The sequence below is a fragment of the Coregonus lavaretus genome (assembly GCF_964263955.1).
Source record: "Coregonus lavaretus genome assembly, contig: HAP1_SCAFFOLD_3738, whole genome shotgun sequence".
NCBI classification, from domain to species: Eukaryota; Metazoa; Chordata; class Actinopteri; order Salmoniformes; family Salmonidae; genus Coregonus; species Coregonus lavaretus.
In genome coordinates, this window is record NW_028160480.1 from 5,272 (window position 1) to 31,283 (window position 26,012).

General features: G+C 45.8%; 1 protein-coding gene across 1 annotated transcript in view; it reads right to left on the reverse strand.

Moving 5' to 3' along the window:
- Positions 1-5,107: 5,107 nt before the first annotated feature.
- LOC311121761 (neogenin-like) overlaps positions 5,108-26,012 on the reverse strand; it is a gene marked incomplete at both ends in the record, with an annotated part of 47,734 nt that continues 26,829 nt past the window's right edge. The window contains 2 exons of the mRNA XM_084196215.1: positions 5,108-5,258; positions 7,033-7,308. Coding sequence (XP_084052341.1) covers positions 5,108-5,258; positions 7,033-7,308 — 427 coding nt within the window. The remainder of the gene's footprint in view (positions 5,259-7,032; positions 7,309-26,012) is intronic.

A 26,012-nucleotide genomic window follows, 5' to 3' on the forward strand; every position in this document is an offset into this window, starting at 1 on the left:
CAGGTCTGTCTGTTTCCTCTGCTCCAGTGACAGAACAGCAGGTCTGTCTGTTTCCTCTGCTCCAGTGACAGAGAACAGCAGGTCTGTCTGTTTTCTCAGCTAACATGGCAGTGATGTCACTCCATTTACTTACCACTCGGCTGTCTTCATCTATCATTCTAGCAGCAGGAAGAAACAACAGCCAATCCGATAGAGATACAGCCATGGAACTCTGATAGTCTGGTAAGAATCAGGCATAGGTATGTGGTTGATCGGTACTGGCCAACTGTAATAACAGTAACTGACTGCACACTTGAATCATTATCGACAACTTAATTAAAAGGGACCAAGTTAATTCAGTGAGTAAATGTAAAAAGCAAAAAATTATTGCTAAACCGTCAATGACCTCCAATGTGTTTCATTCTGACAGTATTAATAGGACGTATGACGACATGAGCATTTATGAGTCTCTTCTCCGAGCCAAAACTCTTGAGGTGAGGGAGCCATTTTATTTTGTGTTCCAATGACACTTGATTTGTGCCTGCCTACCAACACCGCAGCAGAGCGTTACGCCAAGACGGCGTTTCCACGCACGCTCGAGGGCTATAAATCTGGCATGCAGAAACGGCGAGCTAGCGAAAGGCGGAGACTCGCCGTTAATCTTGTTAATACTGACGCCGCACAAAAGAGTGAGCAAAAATCATAGCCCATTAACATTGATAGGTGGCGTCTGACAGGCCTTCTCCCAGATGCCGAGGAAAACTGCTGCATAACGCCTATATATATATATATATTTCTACGCTGTGGCAATTTTCAGGGCCTCTTAAAAAAGCATTTGTTAAAGAGCGCCAGTGGCGAGAGCGCAGCGATTAACCTAAAATTGGATCGAGTACGGAGGTCTTGCAAACTAGAAATCAATCACAGAGGTTGGGAGGGCGGAGTGAGCAATAGTGCTGTAATCGGTGTACAATGAGGCCAGTGGGTAGTTCTAACTGTTACGTTGTCAGTAGGCCACCCAGAGGCCGCCGATAACAAGCAGATGGAAAGGATCATTTCCATAGAGTGACTGTCTGAGCTACAGTACAGCTACACAAAGCCTATTCAAGCATCTATTTGGGGGTTACTACAACTACAGGTCATCAAGTGAATTTCCTCACGGCTGTGTTGGCTATAGTGTGCCGCTAACTTAGAGGTAATTTCCTCTACTCTGGTAGAGCAGAAACGATGCTCGTAAAATGAGAATGTCAAGGACGCGGCTACAGCGATGGGAAATGCTTACGTGGGGAATACAAGGAGAATACAGATGAATGTATATAATAAAAGGTGCAGTGGGATCTGGGAGAGTTCAGCGGCACAGAAGCCCCGAGGTCCTCCTGCCGCCGGCACCGGCACACTCCAGTGCGAGAAGTAGGACTTCCCAAGGCCAAAGAGGGTAGAAAGTAATCCCATTACGGTCCCACTGCAAACACATTTCCCCCGCTGAACACTATTCATACATAAGTAAATATCATAAACCCAATCATATTGAAATGAGGGAGCCAAGACAAGGAGAAGAGACCGCTCTGAGAGGCTTGAGGCATGATTTACATGCAATGTCAATTCCGTGGCTTGCCGGTCATGCATTATTCATTCATTTTATTGACTGCCGGGGATTCTATTAGGTGATAGAAGGATATTCGCCAGAACAAAAGCTGACGGTCGCTTTCATGATCGTTGGCCTCGTGTGTGCAGAGCTGATTGACGGGCAAATTTAAAGAGTCGCTACAAGCCTGGGTATTTTGTAGGAGATTCAAGACTGGTGAGGAGAACAATTTATATTCAACATGTGACTTGCAACATACCATCATGCTAGTGTTGTGCTTAAACCAGATAAACGGCAAATCTTATGTCCTTGGCTATAGGTATTTTTTATAAAGCTTCAGTGTGTGTGATTGTGTGTGTGGGTTAGAGAATTAGGCACGAGGCTTCTTCACTTATAAAGGAAAGGGGGATACCTAGTCAGTTGTACAACTGAATGCATTCAACTAAAATGTGTCTTCCGCATTTAACCCAACCTCTGAATCAGAGAGGTGCGGGGGGTGCCTTAATCGCCCGGGGATCAGTGAGTTAACTGCCTTGCTCAGGGGCAGAACTGACAGATTTTTACCTTGTCAGCTCGGGGATTCGATCCAGCAACTTTTTGGTTACTGGCCCAACGCACCTGCCGCCCCATAAAGTGTATTTTAAAGGGTCACCTTTCATGGCTTCCTCATCCCACTGCCCTACACTAGCAGATCCACACCACCAGGGGGCTACATAGGGACACAGCCTTGCTGATTGCTACTGATTTGGTCTCAGAGCTAGAATGTACAGGCCACAAAACATCTGAACTCATCATGAAGGGCCGCAGTTGCTCGCGTGTCTGCGTACCCACGTGCTCCCCCTCGACAGCAGAGATATATATATTTTTTTGTTTTAGAGTTAATTTAGTGCAATTCTACACATTTAGCTATGTGGTGTAGAGAAAATGTTGCAGTTTTAAAGCAAGTTTGCTGCAATTTTACCCATTTTGCCATGTGGCAAAGAGAAGATTTTGCAATTTTATTACAAATTCCATGCAATTCCATGCAATTCTACCCATTTTTCCATAGGGTGGAGAGAAATGTTAGCATATTTTAATATGATATCCGAGTGAGACTGACTAACAAAATCAAATGGGGGCACCGCGGCCGGTAATTCGACTATGATTACCAATCAAAAACATTCAGCTGACATGGGCTAATTGAGTGACTGACATAAGAGAAACTGCTGCTGCACAACCAAATTTTGAAATTGCACCTTGTGTATTCGGCCCCGATTGAGTTAAATAAATTACATTTAAAAAAGCCTTTAAAAAAAAAAAGGGGGGGGGGGGCCGCCGGCCACCAGTTGCCCATCCCTGCTGTAGACAATTATTTGATTGTTCGATGGCATGACAATGAAGGAATGACCGAAGAGTTGGCTATGCAGATAGAATATGGGACTACAACGTCTGTCCTGTGAGACTTGTAACGAGAGTAGGGCTTCTGAACCTCAGTCACACTAATTACTACTACCAATGTTGTGTTGAACAGCCATTGTCTAGATATCGTCGAGTAGAATTCATCTCCAGACCTCTCTAAGAAGCAGAACACCCAGAGGAGTCCCTGTAGAGGAGTCCCCGTTGAAGCGTCCCTGTTGAGGCGTCCCACTAGAGAAGCTGTAGACCCCTCTCCCTCCACGTCTTAAAACATCTTCTCTATGACTCATCCTATAAACAGGGTTTTACCAGGACAGAGATGCTACCGCAGTGAGACGTCAACCACCTTTGAGTGTCAGCGCCAGAGCTTGAACATAAATCAACGTCGCCCTCTACCGAGTCATCACAATCTCCACACATCTCCATACACTTCCTTTTCGTGGGAGATATGAGATTCACAGTCTACTTTAACAGCTCTGATTGCGATACAGTTCCATACCGTAGACCAATTAAGAGGCTCCGTACGGATTCCCTCCTCTTTTCCTCACTCCGTTCCAATTATTACAAAGAGACAGCGCTTCTCTTCCTCTGAAGTCTTTGCCTGGGAGGGAAGGGACGCTGAAGGAGAAACAGGACGAGACCTCCCCACTCCGCCGGCGGTTGCTTAATTGTCAGTCCCGTGTTACAGTGTTAGAATGGCCTAACTTAATGTATTCAGCACACGGCTGTGCGTGTTCTTGGGTAAAGTGGGCTGGGTAAGAAGGGAGGACCTCCCATTTGTTCAGCACACGCGCTAATTAACAATGTAAGCACCCCCTCAACCTCCCAATCCCAGAGGACCACAGGGATATTTGGGAATGTGGCCAATGAAGAGCATATATTGTCATTCATATTTAACTTAATAACGACCCTATTATCAGTCAGCCGCGCTCATCTGTGGTTTTTAACAATTACACATTGCATCCAAGACCAACATACTGAGATAGACAAGTCTACTGGGACAGAGACAGAGGCTGATGTGGAAGTGTCTGACACTATGTGGAAGATGTTCTCGTTAGAAGGAGACACTGCCCTAGTGTCCAACTGAACTTCAGTAGAGATGTGTTAAAGGTGAGAGAACACGTTTTTTTAACTAAAATAATGAGCCCTCATCTCTCCTCTCTGTTTCTTAGCCTGTCCCCTTCGCTTACATACTTATTACTGGAGGGGACAAACTGGCTGTGTGGTAACCAGGTTAACCCCACACAAACCAAGGCAGGAATTTTGGAATTGGCCAAAAGAAGGGTAAGGTGACTAGGCAACAGGACGTATGATAAACAGAGTAGCAGCAGCGTAAATGAAGGTTGTTTGTGAGTGGGTGTGTGTAATGACTAGAGTCAGTATAAATGTGTGTGCATGGTATGTGTGTGTGTGTGTGTGTTGGAGTGTCAGTGTGTGTTAGTGTGTAGAGTCCTGTGAGTGTTTATAGAGACAGTGCTAAAATGAATACAAGGGTCAACTCAGATAGTCTGTGTCGCCATTCTGTGTCGCTATTCTGTCCACACTGCTCTCCCAGGGGTTTGGCTTGATATACAGCTCTGCTGAGAGAGGGCTAAGAGTGTGACGCTCTCCCAGGGTTTTCTAATTTGTGAACTCCCTGACACGGCTGGCAGCCCCGGCCTTGTTGTCTTCCTGCTGAAGTGGCAGTGTTGTTGGCCCCGTCGGTGGCGCGCTCAAGACACTCAGGCCCAGTGGCGTGAACACCTCGGGGAACAGGCGCCAGCCCTTTAAGTGTTTGCACTTTGGGCACAGGGCACAAAGGAACCGGGTACTGCTATAGGAGTGTGACTAGGGATGCCTGAGGGCTAGAGGAACACATTCACACTACCTTTTGGAAAATGTTTATGACTGATTCAATTATCTAATGATTCAAACAGTACAAATGAACACATGACTTGATTTCTGTGCTATGGATGGCTATAAACAAAGCAACCTACGGCAGTGAGGAGATTAAAAACACTTATTTCCAGTTGGGTCCTTAGACAATAAAGGGCCCTTCTTTTACAGCCATTTTAGTTTTTTATTAATACTGTTGGGTTTGGAAGAAATTGGTTTGCAAGGAATACAAATTCTAAATTCTCTCTAAAAATAGGGCTTTTGGGTCCAACTCACCTCTCCTCAACAAGCTTGTCTCCCAACATCCATCGGACGTAGGGCGCGGGGTAACCCGTCACCACACACGGCAGCAGCACACTGGCCCCCACCACTTTGGTCACAGGAAGTGGCTCTACCAGGAACTCCAGCTTTCTCTCCTCTCCGGTTTCTGTCCAAACAGAGAACGGGGTCGACCCCTGGTTAACAAGTCATCATTCCTCCCTTCAAAAGACTCCCATCCTGAGATCTGATCTGGGTCAGTAAAATGAACGACACCCCTGGTGACCACACAGGAGGTCGCCGAACTGGCTGAACTCCTTTGCCCAAAGTGAACCCCTTGAGATTGCAAAAAGACAGTGACACTGAAGGTGTGATTAACCTCTTATGACCCTTTCAGGCTTGGGGGTCAATTTCAGTCAATTCAAGAAAATATTTGATATTCCCTTCAAAGAATTGAAAAACATTGCATTCATTTTCAAATGAGGATTTTTGGAGTGAACTCAATTGAAATGAAACGGACCCCTAAACTGCTTTGTGTTTCCCCATTGTTCTTGCTACTTATCTCAGTCAACTGTTTCATTCCATGTATGGTACCAAAGAATTCCTGAAAAGCCTCGTTGCTTCTATGATGCAAAACATCTTGTGTGTGTGTGTGCTTGTGGTAGTGTGTGTGTTTTCAATAAATATACTCTCAGCTACACATACTGGGAGAGATAGAAAAAGACACCAGCTGAGCCTCGTTGAAGTCTGATTTACGACCTCTAATATCTTCTCTGCGCTGCCTGACAGACCCCAGCCCTTTAACAACAGCACTAAATAAAAGTTCTGGGGGTTAAAGCTCTGACACAATGGAATTCAGCTCCCTTTGTGTGGCGATTGAGTTACAGCCCACTCTCTGATAACCCAACTGGGAGGGGCTCTCTCTCTCTCTCTCTCTCAAATGTGTTCATGCTGGAGGTAAATTACATGAGTGGAGGAGGAGCGGTGTGTTCAACTGGCAATAATGTCTGACCACGAAGGGTCTGCTCCGAGTATAGGCCTTTAGTCGTCTCCAGCCATAGCAAAGGGAAGTAGTTTGGGGGTGCCGAGGGACGGGGGGATGCAGAATTTAAAAAATGGCCGCACTGAAGACGTCTATATCGGTCCTCTAATAGAGGACTAGTAAAGGACCAATGCACTACTTTTTCATTTTTTATTTTTTTAACTAAATGTATTTGAGTGTTTACCAGCATTTGTAACTTGAGTCTGATAACAGTTAATGTGATAGTATTATAGTATTACCTGGCAGTATGTGGAGCTATATCGTATCTAAAGTATTACCTGGCAGTATGTGGAGCTATATCGTATCTATAGTATTACCTGTCAGTATGTGGAGCTATATAGTATCTATAGTATTACCTGGCAGTATGTGGAGCTATATAGTATCTATAGTATTACCTGGCAGTATGTTTATTTATTTATTTTATTTTTGGTCATTTAGTAGGGCGGCAGGTAGCTTAGTGGGTAAGAGCGTTGTGCCAGTAACCGAAAGGTCGCTGGTTCTAATCCCCGAGCCGACTAGGTGAAAAATCTGTCGATGTGCCCTTGAGCAAGGCACTTAACCCTAATTGCTCCTGTAAGTCGCTCTGGATAAGAGCGTATGTGGAGCTATATAGTATCTATAGTATTACCTGTCAGTATGTGGAGCTATATAGTATCTATAGTATTACCTGGCAGTATGTGGAGCTATATAGTATCTATAGTATTACCTGGCAGTATGTGGAGCTATATAGTATCTATAGTATTACCTGGCAGTATGTGGAGCTATATAGTATCTATAGTATTACCTGGCAGTATGTGGAGCTATATAGTATCTATAGTATTACCTGTCAGTATGTGGAGCTATATAGTATCTATAGTATTACCTGTCAGTATGTGGAACTATATAGTATCTATAGTATTACCTGGTAGTATTGTGAGCTGGGCCTCCTCACTGGTCTTGGCGGGCCCAGCGTTCTCCACCATGCAGCGGTAGAGCCCAGCGTCGGCCTCCGAAGCATTGCTCACCACCAGTGCTCCGTTGGGTAGCTGCACCAGCCTAGCGCTCAGCTCCAGGGGCTCACGCTCGCGCTCCCACCGGGCTAAAGGCACCAGGTCTGGGTTGACGTCACACGCCAGAACCTGGCTGTCTCCCAGGCGTATGCTGGTTGCTGCCGGCTGGCTGGAGAACCGGGGCATTCCTGGGGAGGAAGAGGGAGGGTTGGTGTTAAAAGTTCATGTTTCATGTTTGTCATTTCTGTTCTGCTGTTGTTTTGATGACACATAATCATGTTTGAGTTGAGAGAGAAGGAGAGCGAGAGAGGAGAGCGAGAGAGAAGGAGAGCGAGAGAGGAGAGCGAGAGAGAAGGAGAGAGAGCGAGAGAGGAGAGAGAGCGAGAGAGAGAGAGAGAGCGAGAGAGAGAGAGAGAGAGAGAGAGAGAGAGAGGAGAGAGACAGAGAAGGAGAACGAGAGACAGAGAAGGAGAGCGAGAGAGAAAGCGAGTGAGAGAAGGAGAGCGAGAGAGAGGAGAGAGCGAGAGAGAGAGAGAGGAGAGCGAGAGAGAGAGAGGAGAGCGAGAGAGAGAGAGGAGAGCGAGAGAGAGAGAGGAGAGAGACAGAAGGAGAGCGAGAGAGAGAGAGAGAGGAGAGAGACCGAAGGAGAGCGAGAGAGAAAGCGAGTGAGAGAAGGAGAGCGAGAGAGAGAGAGAGAGGAGAGCGAGAGAGAGAGAGAGAGAGAGGAGAGCGAGAGAGAGGAGAGCGAGAGCGAGAGCGAGAGAGGAGAGCGAGAGAGAGAGAAGGAGAGCGAGAGAGAAAGCGAGCGAGAGAGAGAGAAGGAGACAGATCAAAAGAGGCTTGAGTTCTGCCAGTGTGCTACTGCCTGCAGCTACACAGCTGTACAACCAGTTTCATGTGTTCCATCAGGAAATATGCCTACGTATCTGTTTACGAGTGGGCCTGATCTCAAATCGGATCTTGTGATTTGCAATTATTACCCAATAGTGGGACGTAAATCCATTTTTCCAAATCAGACCCATTTCTTATCCATCTGTAAGAGGTAATAACCCCAGCCTGAACTCCTCCTGCCTCTGATCCACGCTGGTGTAAAGTAATGCGGGTATCATCCCTGACAGAACGCTCCAGAATCCAGGGAGGCTAATTTGCTGCAGTGAGAAAAGATACACCACACTAATTACAGAGCTGAATCCACAGGCTGTTTGTTTTCCTCTCCCTACTTTCATCTGTGAAATAATTATTTCCCGCGTTTAAAGACATTGATCGGAAACCTCAGTCTTTGCCGAGCGGCGTATGTCGAGAAACGACACGGCGACATTTCATTTTGAAAGAAAACCTGACCGAAATCGAAACACGTTGCAAGTATACTTCAATATAGGAGAAGTTAGAAGATCTGGTCTTTTAAAAAAGGGGGCCACTTCACACACAATGGGGGAAGAATTCAATGTGAGGCGTGTTAATGTGATGGTGGCCTGTGTGAATGTTTTGGTTGGCCGGGCCGTTTCCCTGGCGATGCGGGAGTCAGTGGTTGTTTGTTCTGGATCGGTTGCAGACAGGAAGTGTTGAAGGCTGGCTGAGTGGCAGACTCCCTTCTTTATTTCTGTGTGTGTGTGTGTGTCTATAGGCTTTGGGCTCCCCTCAGGGGGTTGGGGTGAGGGAGGTGAGGGAGTGACAGCTCTGGAATATATCACACTTCAGATAAGGCTGAGAGCTGAGAACCTCGGCCTCCGCTGAGACACTGTCTCCACTCAGCACCCCATCGCTTCTATTAACTGTTGGTGTGTGGGAGAGGAAGCAGCAACACACACACACACACACACACACACACCTCCATAGTGTTTGCATTGTTGTGTAGTCATACATTCACATAAACAGCAGGGAAAAAATGAACAGTCACTTGGTTTGTATGCTCTCTGTTATACTGTATAAGACAGACAAAGCAAGTCAAACACTGGAGATTTCTCCACACCACTACACATTCACTCTCGCAGTAAAAGTCCACATAAAACCTCAACGAAGGCCTCCGAGTTCATGTGGTTGCAGTGACAGAGAATACGTCCTACATGTCTGCCTCTCTGTTAGATTTTGATCTGCGAAGCCACTGAGGATGTAGCACTGTGTCAGGTACAGGACATTCTAGGCAGCGATGAAATGTCAAAAGACAACTTTGAAAACAACGGCCGAAAGGTGATCTGCCTTCAGATGTGGGACGCATATAGCCCGGCATATACATGGGCGCCCCAGGCTTCACAGCTGCCTGAGGACCCCAGGGACGTCATTAAATAGCAGTGGTGGAAAATAGGAGAAAACTGGGGTTAGCTAGGACTGAACTTCAACGGAGAGAGCTAAAGAATAGAAGAGAATGGATACTGTACTATATTGTCAATTTAATGGAAATTAAAGGAGGCGCTATCACAATACCCAACCTCACACACAGGTGGGAAAGTAAGTTCTCTACAAGTCTGGCTGACTGGCTGGCTGGCTGGCTGGCTGGCTGAGCAGCGCCCAGAACACCTTCTCCTTGCTCTTCACTTTGTCTTTAGGCCCTGGAGCGACAGTGATGACCTCTCTTCCCTGGAGCTACAGTGATGGCCTCTCTTCCCTGGAGCGACAGTGATGACCTCTCTTCGCTGGAGCGACAGTGATGGCCTCTCTTCGCTGGAGCGACAGTGATGGCCTCTCTTCGCTGGAGCGACAGTGATGGCCTCTCTTCGCTGGAGCGACAGTGATGGCCTCTCTTCGCTGGAGCGACAGTGATGGCCTCTCTTCGCTGGAGCGACAGTGATGGCCTCTCTTCGCTGGAGCGACAGTGATGGCCTCTCTTCGCTGGAGCGACAGTGATGGCCTCTCTTCGCTGGAGCGACAGTGATGGCCTCTCTTCGCTGGAGCGACAGTGATGGCCTCTCTTCGCTGGAGCGACAGTGATGGCCTCTCTTCCCTGGAGCGACAGTGATGGCCTCTCTTCCCTGGAGCGACAGTGATGGCCTCTCTTCCCTGGAGCGACAGTGATGGCCTCTCTTCCCTGGAGCGACAGTGATGGCCTCTCTTCGCTGGAGCGACAGTGATGACCTCTTTTCGCTGGAGCGACAGTGATGACCTCTCTTCACTGGAGCGACAGTGATGGCCTCTCTTCCCTGGAGCGACAGTGATGACCTCTCTTCCCTGGAGCGACAGTGATGACCTCTCTTCACTGGAGCGACAGTGATGGCCTCTCTTCCCTGGAGCGACAGTGATGACCTCTCTTCACTGGAGCGACAGTGATGGCCTCTCTTCCCTGGAGCGACAGTGATGGCCTCTCTTCCCTGGAGCGACAGTGATGACCTCTCTTCCCTGGAGCGACAGTGATGACCTCTCTTCCCTGGAGCGACAGTGATGACCTCTCTTCGCTGGAGCGACAGTGATGACCTCTCTTCGCTGGAGCGACAGTGATGACCTCTCTTCGCTGGAGCGACAGTGATGGCCTCTCTTCCCTGGAGCGACAGTGATGGCCTCTCTTCCCTGGAGCGACAGTGATGACCTCTCTTTCCTGTTGCCTCATCAGATCTACAATGGACCTGAGCGGAGTTCATCAATTTGTGGTAGTGTGTGTGTGTGTGTGTGTGTGTCTCTCTGTGTCTGTGTCTGTGTGTGCCTGTGTGCCTGTGTGCCTGTGTGTCTGTGTGTATTACAGATAGGAGGTGCTGAAGCTAACACTAACACTGTCGACGCAAATGAATCCCAATTCTCCCACCTAATCGACTGGTGGGTCCTCATTTTCCAGTCGCCTGCTCGGCGGTATCTATCACGGGGACAATCTTTACTCTTATTAACACTGGCTGATGAGACAGGCCCATATCAACTCAGAGCAATAGAGAGTTTTAAGTGTTTGATATGCAGTGCAAATGCAGGGCAGATTCCCAGTTATATTCTGTCTGAAGGACTATCTGTGGTGTACTGAGCTGCAATATAAAATAACCTATTCCACTCAGACTGCAAACGACATACTTAACAAAATGAGAAGATGTCTGTAAGATATCTGCTTAATCTTGCGTCATTCACTGATCTAAAAACCTACATTACCTGCATTTGCTGGTAGTAAAACTAATTATCCATCATTCTAGAGATGAGTGGAACTGCACGCGTCTGCTATAAGGGCAACCCCTGTGAAAAGGCAGAGGATCTACCACCTCTGAGCAAACTGATCACCACACAATGTGGCTCCTACCATTTTAATTAAAAGCAGGTCTAGAATCAGTAAAGAGAGCTTAACATAATATGCAGAAGGCTTTAGGGATTTCTCCAACGAGATTCAACAGAATTAGTATTTTTACTGCAGAAAAATTGCTGCCGTTCTTCTTTTGACCAGGAGACATTCCTGGAGAGTTAGTCATGCCCATTTTTCCAGACCCATTCAGATCAAGTTTCTTTATTTTGTAATTGCCCACCGTTTGCAAGTTCGTACCTCATTCACGGCTATTGAGTTTCAGCAGTGCAGGACTGGTCTTCCAACTGGCGTTATATCCTTCTCCCTGTCCAGTCCTGTCAATGCCAGTCATCCAAGAGCAATATTTGGCCAGTGTTTGTAACAGTGGTGTGGACGGGGCAGGGAGGGAAATGCCTCGAGGCACTGGAACGCACATTTTGGGAGGGTCAGTTCCTTTATAATTTACCTTTTCTTTTAAAAAATGTTTTGTTTTTACTGGAAATGTGCCATTGAAATCAAGACCCCTAATGTAACCTAGCTTAACTTACTTGTGACAAACGTACTGCCGCCACCACCCCATAGCATGCACCTTCTCTCATTTACACTCTCTCACACACACACACACACTGGCTGTACACACAGACAGAACAAATCAGATTCTTATTGGCCGGACGCTTGATCAGTCCCACTGTGGCATACAGAGAGAGACAGAGTTTGCCGGTTCAGAGCATGGAGCCGTAAGTTAACAGGAGGAGTCTGGGCACTGCGGGCGATATTATCAACACCCTACCCCCCAATATGAAAACTTAGAACAGAGTGAAGACATGCGATCGATGAGACGTTTCTGTGCAAGACTGAGTGAGATTGAAGACGCAGCATCACTCACAAAATGCTGATCATGTGGATAATATGCTATGTGGGGGGCTATGGTGTGTGTCGTGTCACCTGTACGTTTTAGCAAGCTGCAGGGATATTTGCCTTTGTATTTAAAATCGCTTATAGGCTTCCATAGCCTATTGTTTCTTTAATTCTATGGTCAGTAGCCAATCCCAGCCATGCTCCCTTGAGGACATATTGCAGTATTATAGTTAATTAATTCACTTTTTCAAGGTTTTAGGGCTTCGCTGAGAATTTTCAATCAGGTTTCTAATCATTCCTCTGTTACAATGACTCAGCCAGTCTCTCAACGGTGAGTTCTTTATAGGCCTGAAGAGGAGGCAGGTAGGCAGTTCTTAAAACACTGGGCACGTTCACACAATCACAAGCAGCAGATAGACTCATGTTTTCCTCCATTTTGTGTCCGTTTACAAAAGCAGCAGCTCCCAAAGTGTCGGAGAGACTCGGCTGGGGTAGAATTTACAGAAGCTGTTAAGCAATGGTATGAGAACATACATCTGTCTCTGGGAAGGTCTTGGTTGTGTGTGTGTGTGTGTGTGTGTGTGTGTACAACCCCACAGAGTACTGGCAGTACCTCGGAACCTTTGGGTTGGTAGTAAACACCAATGGCGCTCTGTGGGAGGTCAGGGCTCACATTACCAGGAAAAAAGGGGGAGGAATCATCTTCCCGGGCAGTATAAATAACCAGCGAACGTTCCGCAAGAAAATCGCTTACATTTCCCCACCCCGCTTTGGCTGTCAAACATGCATTGCCTTGTTACGTAAATCCAAACACAGCAGTCTTCCTCTAAATCAAAGGTGGCCATTTTGTTCCGGCCCAGTGTTTTTCTCTATTAAATGAGGAGTTTAAGGAGACGAGAGCCGAGCAGCGTGTGTGTGGTCCTTGCAATCTGGGATTCTTGGGACGTCACCCCATTGACTTTGACATTTTATATGGTTAAGGTAAGGTGAGGGCTAGGTAAGGGTTAAGGGTAGTGCTGTCCCAAGGATCCCAGATAGCACTAACCGTGTGTGTGACCCAGTTCACTGGCAAGTTCAGCTTCTGAGACTCCGCCACGTCAGCCTTAAGAGGCTGTGCATATTGCATGACTGCAACACAGGACGATGAATACTTTATACAGTACTGAGAGTGGAAGACGGCTACGTGCTTGCCTGGCTATCATCAGCGTGAGGAAGAGATGCTGTATACACCAGCCTGGTTTGTATACTTTAAACAAATGCATCCTTCCAATCACAAACTAATTACAGGTCTGATATAATTGAATGGCTGAAGACATTGTAGAAACTTGTTCACCTATTCAATTCTGTTAGATAAGTGAAAAGGCAATGATGGCAATATACCACCTATAGCTAACGGAAATCTACAGCATCCTGAAAAGCAGTTTTCTGGGGGTTCCTCAATACCTAGTTTTCAGTGCAGCCAGCGAGAGGGAAAATAACCAACATCCTCTCTGAGAGGGGGCTGTTCTGGACGGCGTCTGGACGACGAGTGAAAACACTGAATGAATGAATGAGTTGGAGGAGGAATCTAATAAAGTAGCCGCTGTGGTACTCGGTCATACTACACGGACGCCTGAGAAACTGTCACATTGAGAAAATGATGATGCGACGAACAGTCTGGCAGCGTCTTCACGGCAGATTTATTCGAAAGCGTTGTATATCGCTTGAAGATGCAACACCACGTCTTGGGATGCCAATCCAGCGACATTGCACCAACGTTATCTAGACAGGGGAATTGGCTTCAAGCCTGACAAGTTAGGAATTGACAGAGAACCCCTAGTAAAAAAACACAAGGCTATTATTGTAAGTGGGTGGTGGCTAGAGGTTAATTATATCCACATGGATTTGTCCTTCACAAGCGTGCGGCAACAGGTGTGATTGTGACCGTTCAGATACAAAAACACAAACAATGCTAGCCTACATACACAAACGGCCTATACTGAGACCCTATGAAAAAGGGGGAGAATATTGAAGAATTAGAAAGGCCATACACCAATCATACAAAAGGCACCAGAGGCAGGCACCAACCCATTAAAACCATATAAGAAGCACAAACAGGTTGTTTTTCTGACGGTGTCAGTTCAGTCCTAAAAACGTGGGAGCCATCACACACGGCTGCCCTTTTACAGGCTGAATATACCAGAAGTAAGAGACAAGATGGATGGCTGACACTGTGGAGTAGTGGCAGCTTCAGGCGGGGTAGTTATTTGATCTATTGGACTGTAAAAATCACTCCAGGGTTCTGGGAGGGACAGAAAGGGTACACTCTGGGCTTTTAACCAATCTCAGCCTTGAGAAAATACAAGAAAACCATAAGACAACCATGGTATTTCAGGTCAGACGACAGACACACATTCCGACTGAATACCAAATAGACTGAAAGACAATGACAACCATTCAACCATTTGGATTGAATTTGAGGAGGTCGGGCTGGTCCCTGTACACAAAACACAACCCTAACGTAACATATAGCGCTTGCTCGCCGTCAAGTAAAGACAGCTTCTCACCCGAGGAGTTGATAGTAACACCCTGGCTTGTGTGCAGGTGGCCAGAAATCAATGGCGTCTTCACATGACTGCTGTTAGTCTCTTGTCCCAGAGAGATATTTCTAAGTGAGCCGTTAAACCGCTTCAGGTGCTGCCCAGATGTTGGAGCTACGTCGAGTTCATAAACATTTAGGAGGGCTGTGTTAGAGTGTGTGTGTGTGTGTGTTAGGCCAGAGGCCCAGCTGCCTTGAGTCTCAGAATAGGAGCTTCTAAGCGGGGAGTCACCTCGTGTTTACAAAGCCTCTCAGTCTTCAGAGAAGTGTTTACACCAAAGGGCTCGGGGAAATTCATTTAGACATCCTCAATCAGGCTTGTTTGGTCAGTGCGAGACGTAACGTAGAAACAGTTAGCATGACGGCTAATTTACCACACAGAGCTACCTTGATGGGCAATATTGCTTAGAATTTCCACCACAGGCTGAATGACCGTTGTTTAAGATAAATTCGGCTTCATCAATCCGGTCTAGACAATGGCTTACAGTGGCACGTAAGAGGATCATGTTTTATCAATCTACCGCCCTGGCACACTGGTTGGTTGGCACACTGGTAGTCTGTCAGTGCCTGCTGGGGGCCCGGGGGAGGAGAGGCAGCGGGGTGCATGGCACAAAGATAAATTGTTTTGAGAGAAATGTTGCGGATGGCGAAAAGGGACAGGACGGTTGCCATGGGAACATCACACACAGTCGTGTGAAGATAATGTGAGAATTGGCTGGAGAGTAGAATTTCTCATTTGTAATGATCATTACAGTGGTTTTATCATGCATGGTTTTACAATGAAAGGCATTAAACACTAACCTAATTAAAAGATACCATGACATACAGTGCCTTGCAAAAGTATTCATCCCCCTTGGCGTTTTTCCTATTTTGTTGCATTACAATCTGTAATTTAAATGGATTTTTATTTGGATTTCATGTAATGGACATACATAAATAGTAGGGGTGTAACGATCCATCTACTACATCGATGTATCGATTTATATTCCTATGATCCAACTACATCGATCTGTGCTCGGCGAGTTGGCCTTTTGGACAACATATATCAATCTAACATCGTTTTAAAATGTAATAAATCGATTGTATCGATACTAGGAAATAACCAATTGGATTTAAGCACGTCAGACTTTATATGGATGTTTTTTCTTAGCACTTTTAATGATAAAGGCTTTAAACATTACTCGATTCAGTCTGCCTATCCGTGACGTCATCGCCCCGCGCCAGCAGCAGCGCAAAGGCGCAAAGACAACAAAACATAGCATGGCGGACGACAGAGGAGAAGCCGACGAGCGAGAAATTATCAAGCCACCATTGCGGTCCTTACAAGAAACAGGAATCTAGGAAACTTCACCTGCACTGTCCAGTATCCAGGTATTTATTTCAGTCACACTGGTTGAATTTTTTGGCTAAAAGGTTACTGAATTGATTTCAAGTCACTGAATCGTTTCGGATCGTATCGTTCTAAATGAACCAATATCGTCCTTGAATCGTATCGACAACCACGAATCGTGATACAAATCGAATCGTTGTTAAAACGAATCGTTACACCCCTAATAAATAGTCCAAATTGGTGAAGTGAAATTTAAAAAATAACTTGTTTCAAAGAATTCTAAAAAATAAATAACGGAAAAGTGGTGCGTGCATATGTATTCACCCCCTTTGCTATGAAGCCCATAAATAAGATCTGGTGCAACCAATTACCTTCAGAAGTCACATAACTAGTTAAATAAAGTCCACCTGGGAGCAATCTAAGTGTCACATGATCTGTCACATGATCTCAGTATATATACACACCTGTTCTGAAAGGCCCCAGAGTCTGCAACACCACTAAGTAAGGGGCACCACCAAGCAAGTGGCACTATGAAGACCAAGGAGCTCTCCAAACAGGTCAGGGACAAAGTTGTGGAGAAGTACAGATAAGGGTTGGGTTATAAAAAAATATCTGAAACTTTGAACATCCCACGGAGCACCATTAAATCCATTATTAAAAAATTAAAAGAATATGCCACCACAACAAACCTGCCAAGAGAGGGCCGCCCACCAATACTCACGGACCAGGCAAGGAGGGCATTAATTAGAGAGGCAACAAAGAGACCAAAGATAACCCTGAAGGAGCAGCAAAGCTCCACAGCGGAGATTGGAGTATCTGTCCATAGGCCCACTTTAAGCCGTACACTCCACAGAGCTGGGCTTTACGGAAGAGTTGCCATAAAAAAGCCATTGCGTAAAGAAAAAAATAAGCAAACACGTTTGGTGTTCGCCATAAGCCATGTGGGAGACTCCCCAAACATATGGAAGAAGGTACTCTGGTCAGATGAGACTAAAATTGAGCTTTTTGGCCATCAAGGAAAACGCTATGTCTGGCGCAAACCCAACACCTCTCATCACCCCGAGAACACCATCCACAGTGAAGCATGGTGGTGGCAGCATCATGCTGTGGGGATGTTTTTCCCCATCGGCAGGGACTGGGAAAATGGTCAAAATTGAATGAATGATGGATGGCGCTAAATACAGGGAAATTCTTGAAGGAAACCTGTTTCAGTCTTCCAGAGATTTGAGACTGGGACGGAGGTTCACCTTCCAGCAGGACAATGACCCTAAGCATACTGCTAAAGCAACACTCGAGTGGTTTAAGGGGAAACGTTTAAATGTCTTTAAATGGCCTAGTCAAAGCCCAGACCTCAATCCAATTGAAAATATGTGGTATGACTTAAAGATTGCTGTACACCAGCGGAACCCATCCAACTTGAAGGAGCTGGAGCAGTTTTGCCTTGAAGAATGGGCAGAAATCCCAGTGGCTAGATTTTAGAGACATACACCAAGACACTTGCAGCTCTAATTGCTGCAAAAGGTGGCTCTACAAAGTATTGACTTTGGGGGGGTGAATAGTTTTGCACGCTCAAGTTCTGTTTTTGTGTCTTATTTCTTGTTTGTTTCACAAGAAAAAATATTTTTCATCTTCAAAGTGGTAGGCATGTTGTGTAAATCAAATGATACAAACCCCCAAAAAATATATTTTAATTCAAGGTTGTAAGGCAACAAAATAGGAAAAATGCCAAGGGGGGTGAATACTTTCACAAGCCACTAATGTATGGAAAAAAACAACGTACATCCATTTCTATAAATTGGAACAAATTGTACAAAAGCTGAAGAACATAGGCCCATCCAGGTATTTTCTGCAGGTGCTGGAGTTGTAGGAGAACTCATGGAAAACAGAAAAAGCATGCTGGTCATGCTCCCAGGTGATTTGATTTATAACAACGTTCCCAGCCTTAGGTCTTCACCAGGCATCCAAACCTAAGGGTCAAAACGTCGTTATAAATAAAATCACCTGGGAGCATGAGCAAGCAGTGTGCAGCGTTTTCCTTTCTAGTTTTCTATGGAACAAATTAGCCTTGTTATGTAGCACCAGCGACATGTGATAGCCTACAGCTGCCCGGGAATGCAACTGCTGCCCAGTGAGAAGCACCTCCATACAACACCATTGCTATTGGTCATTCACACCGGCTTGTCGTTACTTTAGCTAATTGGCATGTCACAGTGACATCCAGATTACAGACGGTGACCAATACTTTCTTTTACAAGTTTTAACTAGCGCCATGCTGCTGCTGTTGCAAGCATAAACTAGCTATCTGGGTAGTTCTCATCAGGACGACTGACTGAAAGTTTCCATTCGTCTCCACTCGACTCTAAGTTGCGTGACATACGTCATCAATTTGGGCACCAGGCGTGTCTGTATAGCCTCTCCCTGGCCAAGGACACGCAAGACAAAATGGCTCCTGTCAATCTATCACCTGCAATCCCAGTACACAGCAGCTTTTCCACACAAACAAAACCTGTCAGTACCAGTTTGGGGCCATCTTGTGTGTGAGCCACAGTGCTGTCTCAGTGGGGGGTCTCGGCTGACTTCTTTAATTTACACACAGCCAGGTTGATGTAAATGTGCTTCAGGGTGTCATAATCAACAGACTAGAGACAAGGTATTGTGTATTCACGAAATGTAAATCGGCAATTTAAATGTTTCGACGCTGGGATTAAAGTATGCAGATCTTGACACTGCGTGCATGAATCTGTGTCTCTGTATGCATCTGTATGTGTTCAGCCCTGCATGCTTCCTGCCAGTCACCAGCTAAGCTAATGCCTTGTTTCTAGAGGAAAAGCCTGTTTCATTACAGGTAATTGAGTTGTATCTGAAACAATGCTGATTACATTAGGGCCCTTAATCGTGTTAAAGTGTCTTATTTTATCCCTCTGAACTTCGCTCATTCTTGGCCCATTTGTGCCGACCTTCCGCAGAGGTGGTTGCCAGGGGAGACCATGGCGCCGCGGGGAGTGGCTGCTCCCATTACAAAAGCTCAGATAAATGTTTTGTTGGGGCCGACTGCAAACCTCTCGCTCTCTCTCTCTTGCCTTGTTTCTTATCAGAGAAGAGAGGGAGGAGAGAGAGAAGGAGAGACGGCGGTGCGGAGAGAGGTTCAAAAGAGAAGGCTCTGATGTCATCGGGTAGAGTCAGTCGCCGGTAAGGACCTGCCAATCACATCCAACACCAGTGTCTACAAAGACACCATGAGCCCTCCAATCACAACTGCCCCTCTCCTTCCTCGCGTCTCTCAGCGACCGTCGCTTCTTCAAACCCCACTACCCCTCCACCAGCCCCACCCCAACAAGGGGCCTCTTCCAGCCACACCCCACCGAGGGGCCTCTTCCAGCCCCACCCCACCGAGGGGCCTCTTCCAGCCCCACCCCACCGAGGGGCCTCTTCCAGCCCCACCCCACCGAGGGGCCTCTTCCAGCCCCACCCCACCGAGGGGCCTCTTCCAGCACCACCCCACCGAGGGGCCTCTTCCAGCCCCACCCCACCGAGGGGTTTCCTCCAGCACCACCCCACCGAGGGGCCTCTTCCAGCACCACCCCACCGAGGGGCCTCTTCCAGCCCCACCCCACCGAGGGGTTTCCTCCAGCCAGCTCAACAGGCCATCCTGATAGCGGATAAAGGCAGCAGAAACACCAAAAAACCCTTTGCCAGTTGATGGACAGACAGATAAAACCCTGAGGGATAATACTACTAGCCCCTTCAATTCCCTTCCCTCACCCTTCTCTTTCTGTGTCTGTCTGGCTGTGCTAACACATTTCAGTCAGGGGCCTATTGTGAGGAGGAGAAGGCCTGCTGGTGGTGCTTATCGCGGCCCATCTACAGATGTTATCAGTTCTCTGTCGGCCTGTTTATGCTCGGCCTGTGCCAGAAAGCCTAATGGAGAATTGAGAGGATGTTAACATGTGAGGATGGGAGGAGGAGAGGGAGGGGGACGGGAGGATCTAATTAAACACCACACGTCCTATGGGCTGTTGAGAGAAGGAGTGTTGGGATATTTAGGGGAAAGGGCAGCCCATACCAGGTGGATGGGATGTGCTGATACACATGGTCTCAATGCACAGACACACATGGGCCGCATTGGATCCTGGGACGAGTCCTCTGTAATGTAGCAATCTGTGTAGCTGTTATCAACAGACCAGACTCTATACATTATATAAAGGCTTACCCTGCACACACACACATGCACACGTAAACACAACTACACACACTCATGGCTTGTGAAAGGAAACCATAGGACATGTTTAGGTGTCCCTTCACAAAAATACTGCAAGAGAGAGATCTCTCCCTACATTTATTGTTCACACCGATGTCTATGGCCAGGTTTCCACGTGTGAATTATCTACGTCATTATCTGCCAGTAGTAATCTTGCCATAAGGTCACAAAGGTCAAAGATCTCTGAATACAATAAAACAATAGGAGTGGGTCTACTAGGGATGCAACGAGTCGCCAATATGCATTGGTCCTCGGTTCAAATGTTTGAGAAATGAGTGCATTGGTCAGCAGGACCCTTCACCGATCGAAATGTAGAATGCACGGTCAGATTTTTTCCTCTCCAAACTTTACAAATAATCGTTTCACTCATTTTCTTCTCATAATTACTTTATTTTTACCTTCCGAAAATACCTGATCTGCAGCTTTATTGCCGCGCAAGCCAGCAAATGTTTTTTACTCATCTGGCATTGAACTTTAACGTGCATTTTCGGTTGCATCTGGTCTACAGTTTAGTTATTTCATAATGACATCATTATAGTTAGATGGAGAACATTGAGGTTTTCAGAAATATCTTCCTTATTTCTGTTGACCAAATATTTGAGTATAATTATTTTCTGTGCCAGACAGAGCAGCGAACAGTTCACTTTTGTCTTTAACCTAATATTCTGTATGCCTATTATTTTACTGAGTAACATAACAATGTATTGTATTTAACGTTTTTGATCAACATTGATTAAGACTAAAGGTAAGCTACAGTCTGTTTGACCTACATCTGTATTCCCGTGTCTTTTCCAACAATTGGGATTTGTAGGTCTAGGTTAGTATTCCCGCTATGACAACACTATAATTGGATCTAGAATATTTTGGCCTACAGAATTTGCCTATACAGCCTGAGATTGGTTTGGATGCGGGTTTGATAGAAAAGTCATTCACGCCAAGGCTATGTAGGCCTAACGTCCAGAGAGTTAATAAAAGATGAATCATTGAAGAGAGAAGTTGTCCTGATATTTATTTTACCTATCCATGCCTTACACAATCGATACATCAGCAGCCTTTCAACATTAGGCTACAATATTTTCTGTAGATTGCCTTCGGCTATCAGTCTAACGCACGCGCACATACACGAGTAGATTAACTTCGTCAAAAACATTCCTTATTCAAGACGATGAGAATGTGTCGGTAACTCTGCATTATAGTATAACTTATTTATTTTAAACAAAAGCCACGAAACTAGCGCAGGAATGAGTCACTCATCTTTATGCTGACAAATATCACACTTGACTCGAGTCATTCAACAAACTGTTATTTTAAAGAAAATACCCAAATAGCCTACTATATATGTCAAGCCTAAACTAATAAATTAGATGGCCTAAATAAACTAGTAAATTGAATAAAACAATTAAATACAATCGCTCAGGTCTTTCCCCCCTCCGTATCCACAATGTAAGGCCCATACAGATCATTTGCAGGTCAGGTTTGCTTCCGTGTACTCTGTCATTCAGTTTCTTCTTCCCATCAGCAAAGAACAACTCAATGTTTCAGAAACTCACTTTATATAGACTAGGGGCTTTCACTCTTTTCCACTGCTTCCTCCTCCTCTCCCATAACAAGTATCCTATTTTACCCTGTCACGTGCAGTGGCTCTTTCATAAAGAGAATATGCAGTTTTGTCACAAAATTATATTAACACATCAGGGGACCCCCTGACAGTCATTTAAGATAATAAAATGTTGTTTAGGAACTAAACTCTTCCAATATCATTTGGGATCCGGTCGGTATTTCACAGATCCGAGGCCCGTGGCCACCGAGCAGGATTCGACCCGGGATCCGAGGGTTAATTCGACCCGGTACGGACGGATCTCGGGTAATCGGGTAGATCCGTGAAGCAGGAGGAGAAGCTCACTCTGTAAAAACGTAAGAAATGTCAAAACCATTCGATTTTGAGATGGGGTGAAATACAACGTTTTGCTATATATTCATTGGCTATGGCACAGCACATTTTTAAAGATAAATATTGATACATTACTAGATAAAACACTTTTAATCTGGAAAAATTACAAGTGGGTGATTTCAGTTCAATCTGATAGTAGGGTGGTAGATGCCACTAGCCTCCCTTACGGCTCAGCTCAGGTGACTACATACACCAGACCAGGGGTTTCCAACTCTTACCCTAGGAGATCCAGAGCCTGCTGGTTTTCTGTTCTACCTTATAACGAATTGCACCCACCTGGTGTCCCAGGTCTAAATCAATCCCTGATTAGAGGGGAAAAATGAAAAAAACGCAGTGGAACTGGCTTCGAGGTCCAGAGTTGAGTTTGAGGGCCATAGACATATACACCATTTCCACAGACACACACACCAACCGAATCATATCGCACCGAATCGCATCGATTTGTTCCTCTAATACAACCGCAAATCATTTCAAACTAAAACGTATGGTTACTGTATCCTATCAGAGTCAATGTATCTACATACACATCGTTCCTGTATCCTATCAGAGGCCATGTATCTAGATACGTATCGAACCGTCTTGAAGTAGAAGATGCACATCCCTAGTGCCTACCGGTGCGTGTGTGCGTTTCTGTGTGTGCGTCTGAGTGAGTGAGTGAGTGTGTATTTACACAACACCAGGTTGTGAAGAGCATATGTTGAATTGGAGTCAGTGAGACACCACAGATGTGACGTGGGAGCCATGATGTCATTCACCATGATAACAACCATTCATCATCATTTACCCAGTCTACTGCATGATGAGCTGGTGAATTACTGCCGGGCCCCACACACACACACACACACACGTTTCTCCTGGCAGAGATAACCGGTTTGGAGATCCTCACCATACTACTCCATACTCCGTAGCCAGGTGGTGGCTGCTGCACGTTGACCGTGGAACAGGTTAAACGGTACCGTTGTACCTCTATTAATGAATGGAAGTGCAAGTCAACCAAAATTATTAACCAGGAACTTATGCGGTTCAAGCCAAAAACCAATATGATCCTTCTACTCTGAGAATGGGGCAGACTTGTTCGATGACACAACTGGATGTCAATAACAGAATTTCCTGTAGGACCAAACTATTTGTTTGTTTGTTTTTTTCACTCACCTCTGATTTCCTCGTCCCCCGTTTGGATCGATAGATAAACACTGCCTGTCTGTGACTGACTGGCTTCACCAGCTCAGAGCAGCAGGTGCACAACACATCCACTAATCTGTCCAACACCTGGACGGCTCTGACTGACCGTCAGACAGATGATTAGATCAACACGTCTAGCTGTAGATGACATAACGCTGTGCAGCTACTGCCCTCCACTGACCGTGCAGAATGAGAATCAGCTTCCAATAGAACCTCGGATCAGCGACCCCTGAAAAGGCTTGCTGGGTGGGTCAGTCAGACAGACAGCCTGATACATTGATTATAATCCCAACTAATGGCCTGAGCTTTTCCTGAATAGACTACACATGGTCTTAAGGAACAAAATCCATGTGTGTAGTAGGAAATATTTTATAACCACATAATCGCATGTCCCTAGATGAAAATGAGTGAGAAGTGAGAATGTGTGTGAAAGTATGCTGTGGAGAGGGAGGGAGGAGGAGGTGGGACAAACCCCATGACTGCTGCTAGGGCTGAAACATGCTGGCAGTGTTGTTTTACCTTGTCTGGCTCACTGTGGGCGCTCTGTCTGTCTGTCTGTCTGTCTAAACCGGAGTGCAAGGCAAGCACACACACTGGCACAAAATAAAAAAACGCAACAAACAAATGCGTACACTGTGCTGTACATGGGCAAAGGCATAGGCACAACAATAGTTTCAAGTTTTAATGTCACGTGCACAAGTACAGTGAAATGCCTTTCTTGCAAGCTCCAAACAACGCAGTAATGAATATCAATGTAGCACTAAAAATAACACCAGGTAGAACAGAACCACACCAGAAATACAAATAAGAACAGGAGAAAGTAAGAAGCTATATACAGGGTCAGTTCCAATACCATATTCACAATGTGCAGGGATACAAGAGTGATAGAGGTAGATACGGTGCATTGGGAAAGTATTCACACTGTGGCATGACTACCGCCCTTCATAAATTGTAGTACAACATGTTGTTTACCTGCTCAAATGCCCACATGGGCTTGTTTATATTGGTCAGACGAAACGTGCGCTCAAATTAAGAATAGCTGAACACAAAACAGCTATCCGCACCAAAACAATGGACTATGCGATCGTGCGGCATTACGTGAATGTCAATCATGGCTCAGCCTCCACCTTGAAGTTGATTTCCTCCAGAGGTTGCAATAGTGAGGTAATTGTTACAGGGAGAGGCACTTTGGATCCAATGCTTAGATTGTGTCGAGCCAAAGGGTCTGAATGAACAGCTCTCTTTCTCATCTTTTTTTATAAATATGTTTATCTTGGTTTATTTCTGTCTTTTGTTATTCAAGTGGAATGTATGGGGAGGAATCTGGAGTGATGATCATACTCTTGCTTGAATAACCTGTGTAGTTGCGAATACTGACAGTATTGATATTGACATGTTTGATTGACGTGAGTGGGACACCCCACTGCGAGGGTATATAGGTGCCTCACACATCTTTCCTACTCAAGGCTCTGATGAGGGCGATTCATGCCGAAACGTAAGCCAATAGATTCATTGACAGGCCAAGTAAACAATCAGATCTATGCATCAACAGATACTCCTTTTTCTTTATTCTCCTGAATAGACACCAGTTGAAGTATCCTGGGGTAAGGAATGATAGTCACCAGTTGAAGTATCCTGGGGTAAGTAATGATAGTCACCAGTTGAAGTATCCTAGGGTAAGGGATGTTTTATGGGGATTGTCAAGTCCCTCAGTCGTTTAAGCTGGGCTGAAGTGCATTTGGGTATACCTTCTGTCCATCACTAAGGACCTATCATGGTCCAAACACACCAACAGAGTCGAGAAGAGGGAACGACAATGCCTATTCCCCCTCAGAAGGCTGAAAAGACTTGGCATGGGACCTCAGATCCTCAAAGTTATACAGCTGCACCATCGAGAGCATCCTGACTGGTTGCATCACCGCTTAGTATGGCAACTGCTCGGCATCCGACCGTAAGGCGCTACAGAGGGTAGTGCGTACGGCCCAGTACATCACTGGGGCCGAGCTTCCTGCCATCCAGGACCTCTATACCAGGCAGTCAGAGGAAATTCCTAAAAATTGTCAAAGACTCCAGCCACCCAAGTCATAGACTGTTCTCTCTGCTACCGCACGGCAAGCAGTAACGGAGTGCTGGGACCAAACATCTGGGACCAAAAGGCTCCTTAACAGATTCTATTCCCAAATCATAAGACTGCTGAACAGTTAATCAAATGGCTACCCAGACTATCTGCATTGAGCCCCTTATTTTATTCTTAGTCCCGAGTCAATGCGCAGGGGTACGAAGTCAGCCTCTTTATTGTTATTTTATTGTGTCACTATTTTTCCTTCAGTTTATTTAGCACAATTTCGTACTTACTTTTTTAAAAACTCTGCAATGTTGGTTAAGTGCTCGTAAGTAAGCATTACACAGTAAGGTCTACACCTGTTATATTCGGCGCATGTGACAAAAAAAAAATGATTTGATCAGACTTAGCACCTCCATTTCTTATTTCTCCCCATCCCGCTGTTCCTCCCTCGCTCGCTCTCTCCCTCCGTCCCTCTCTGAGGTTGACA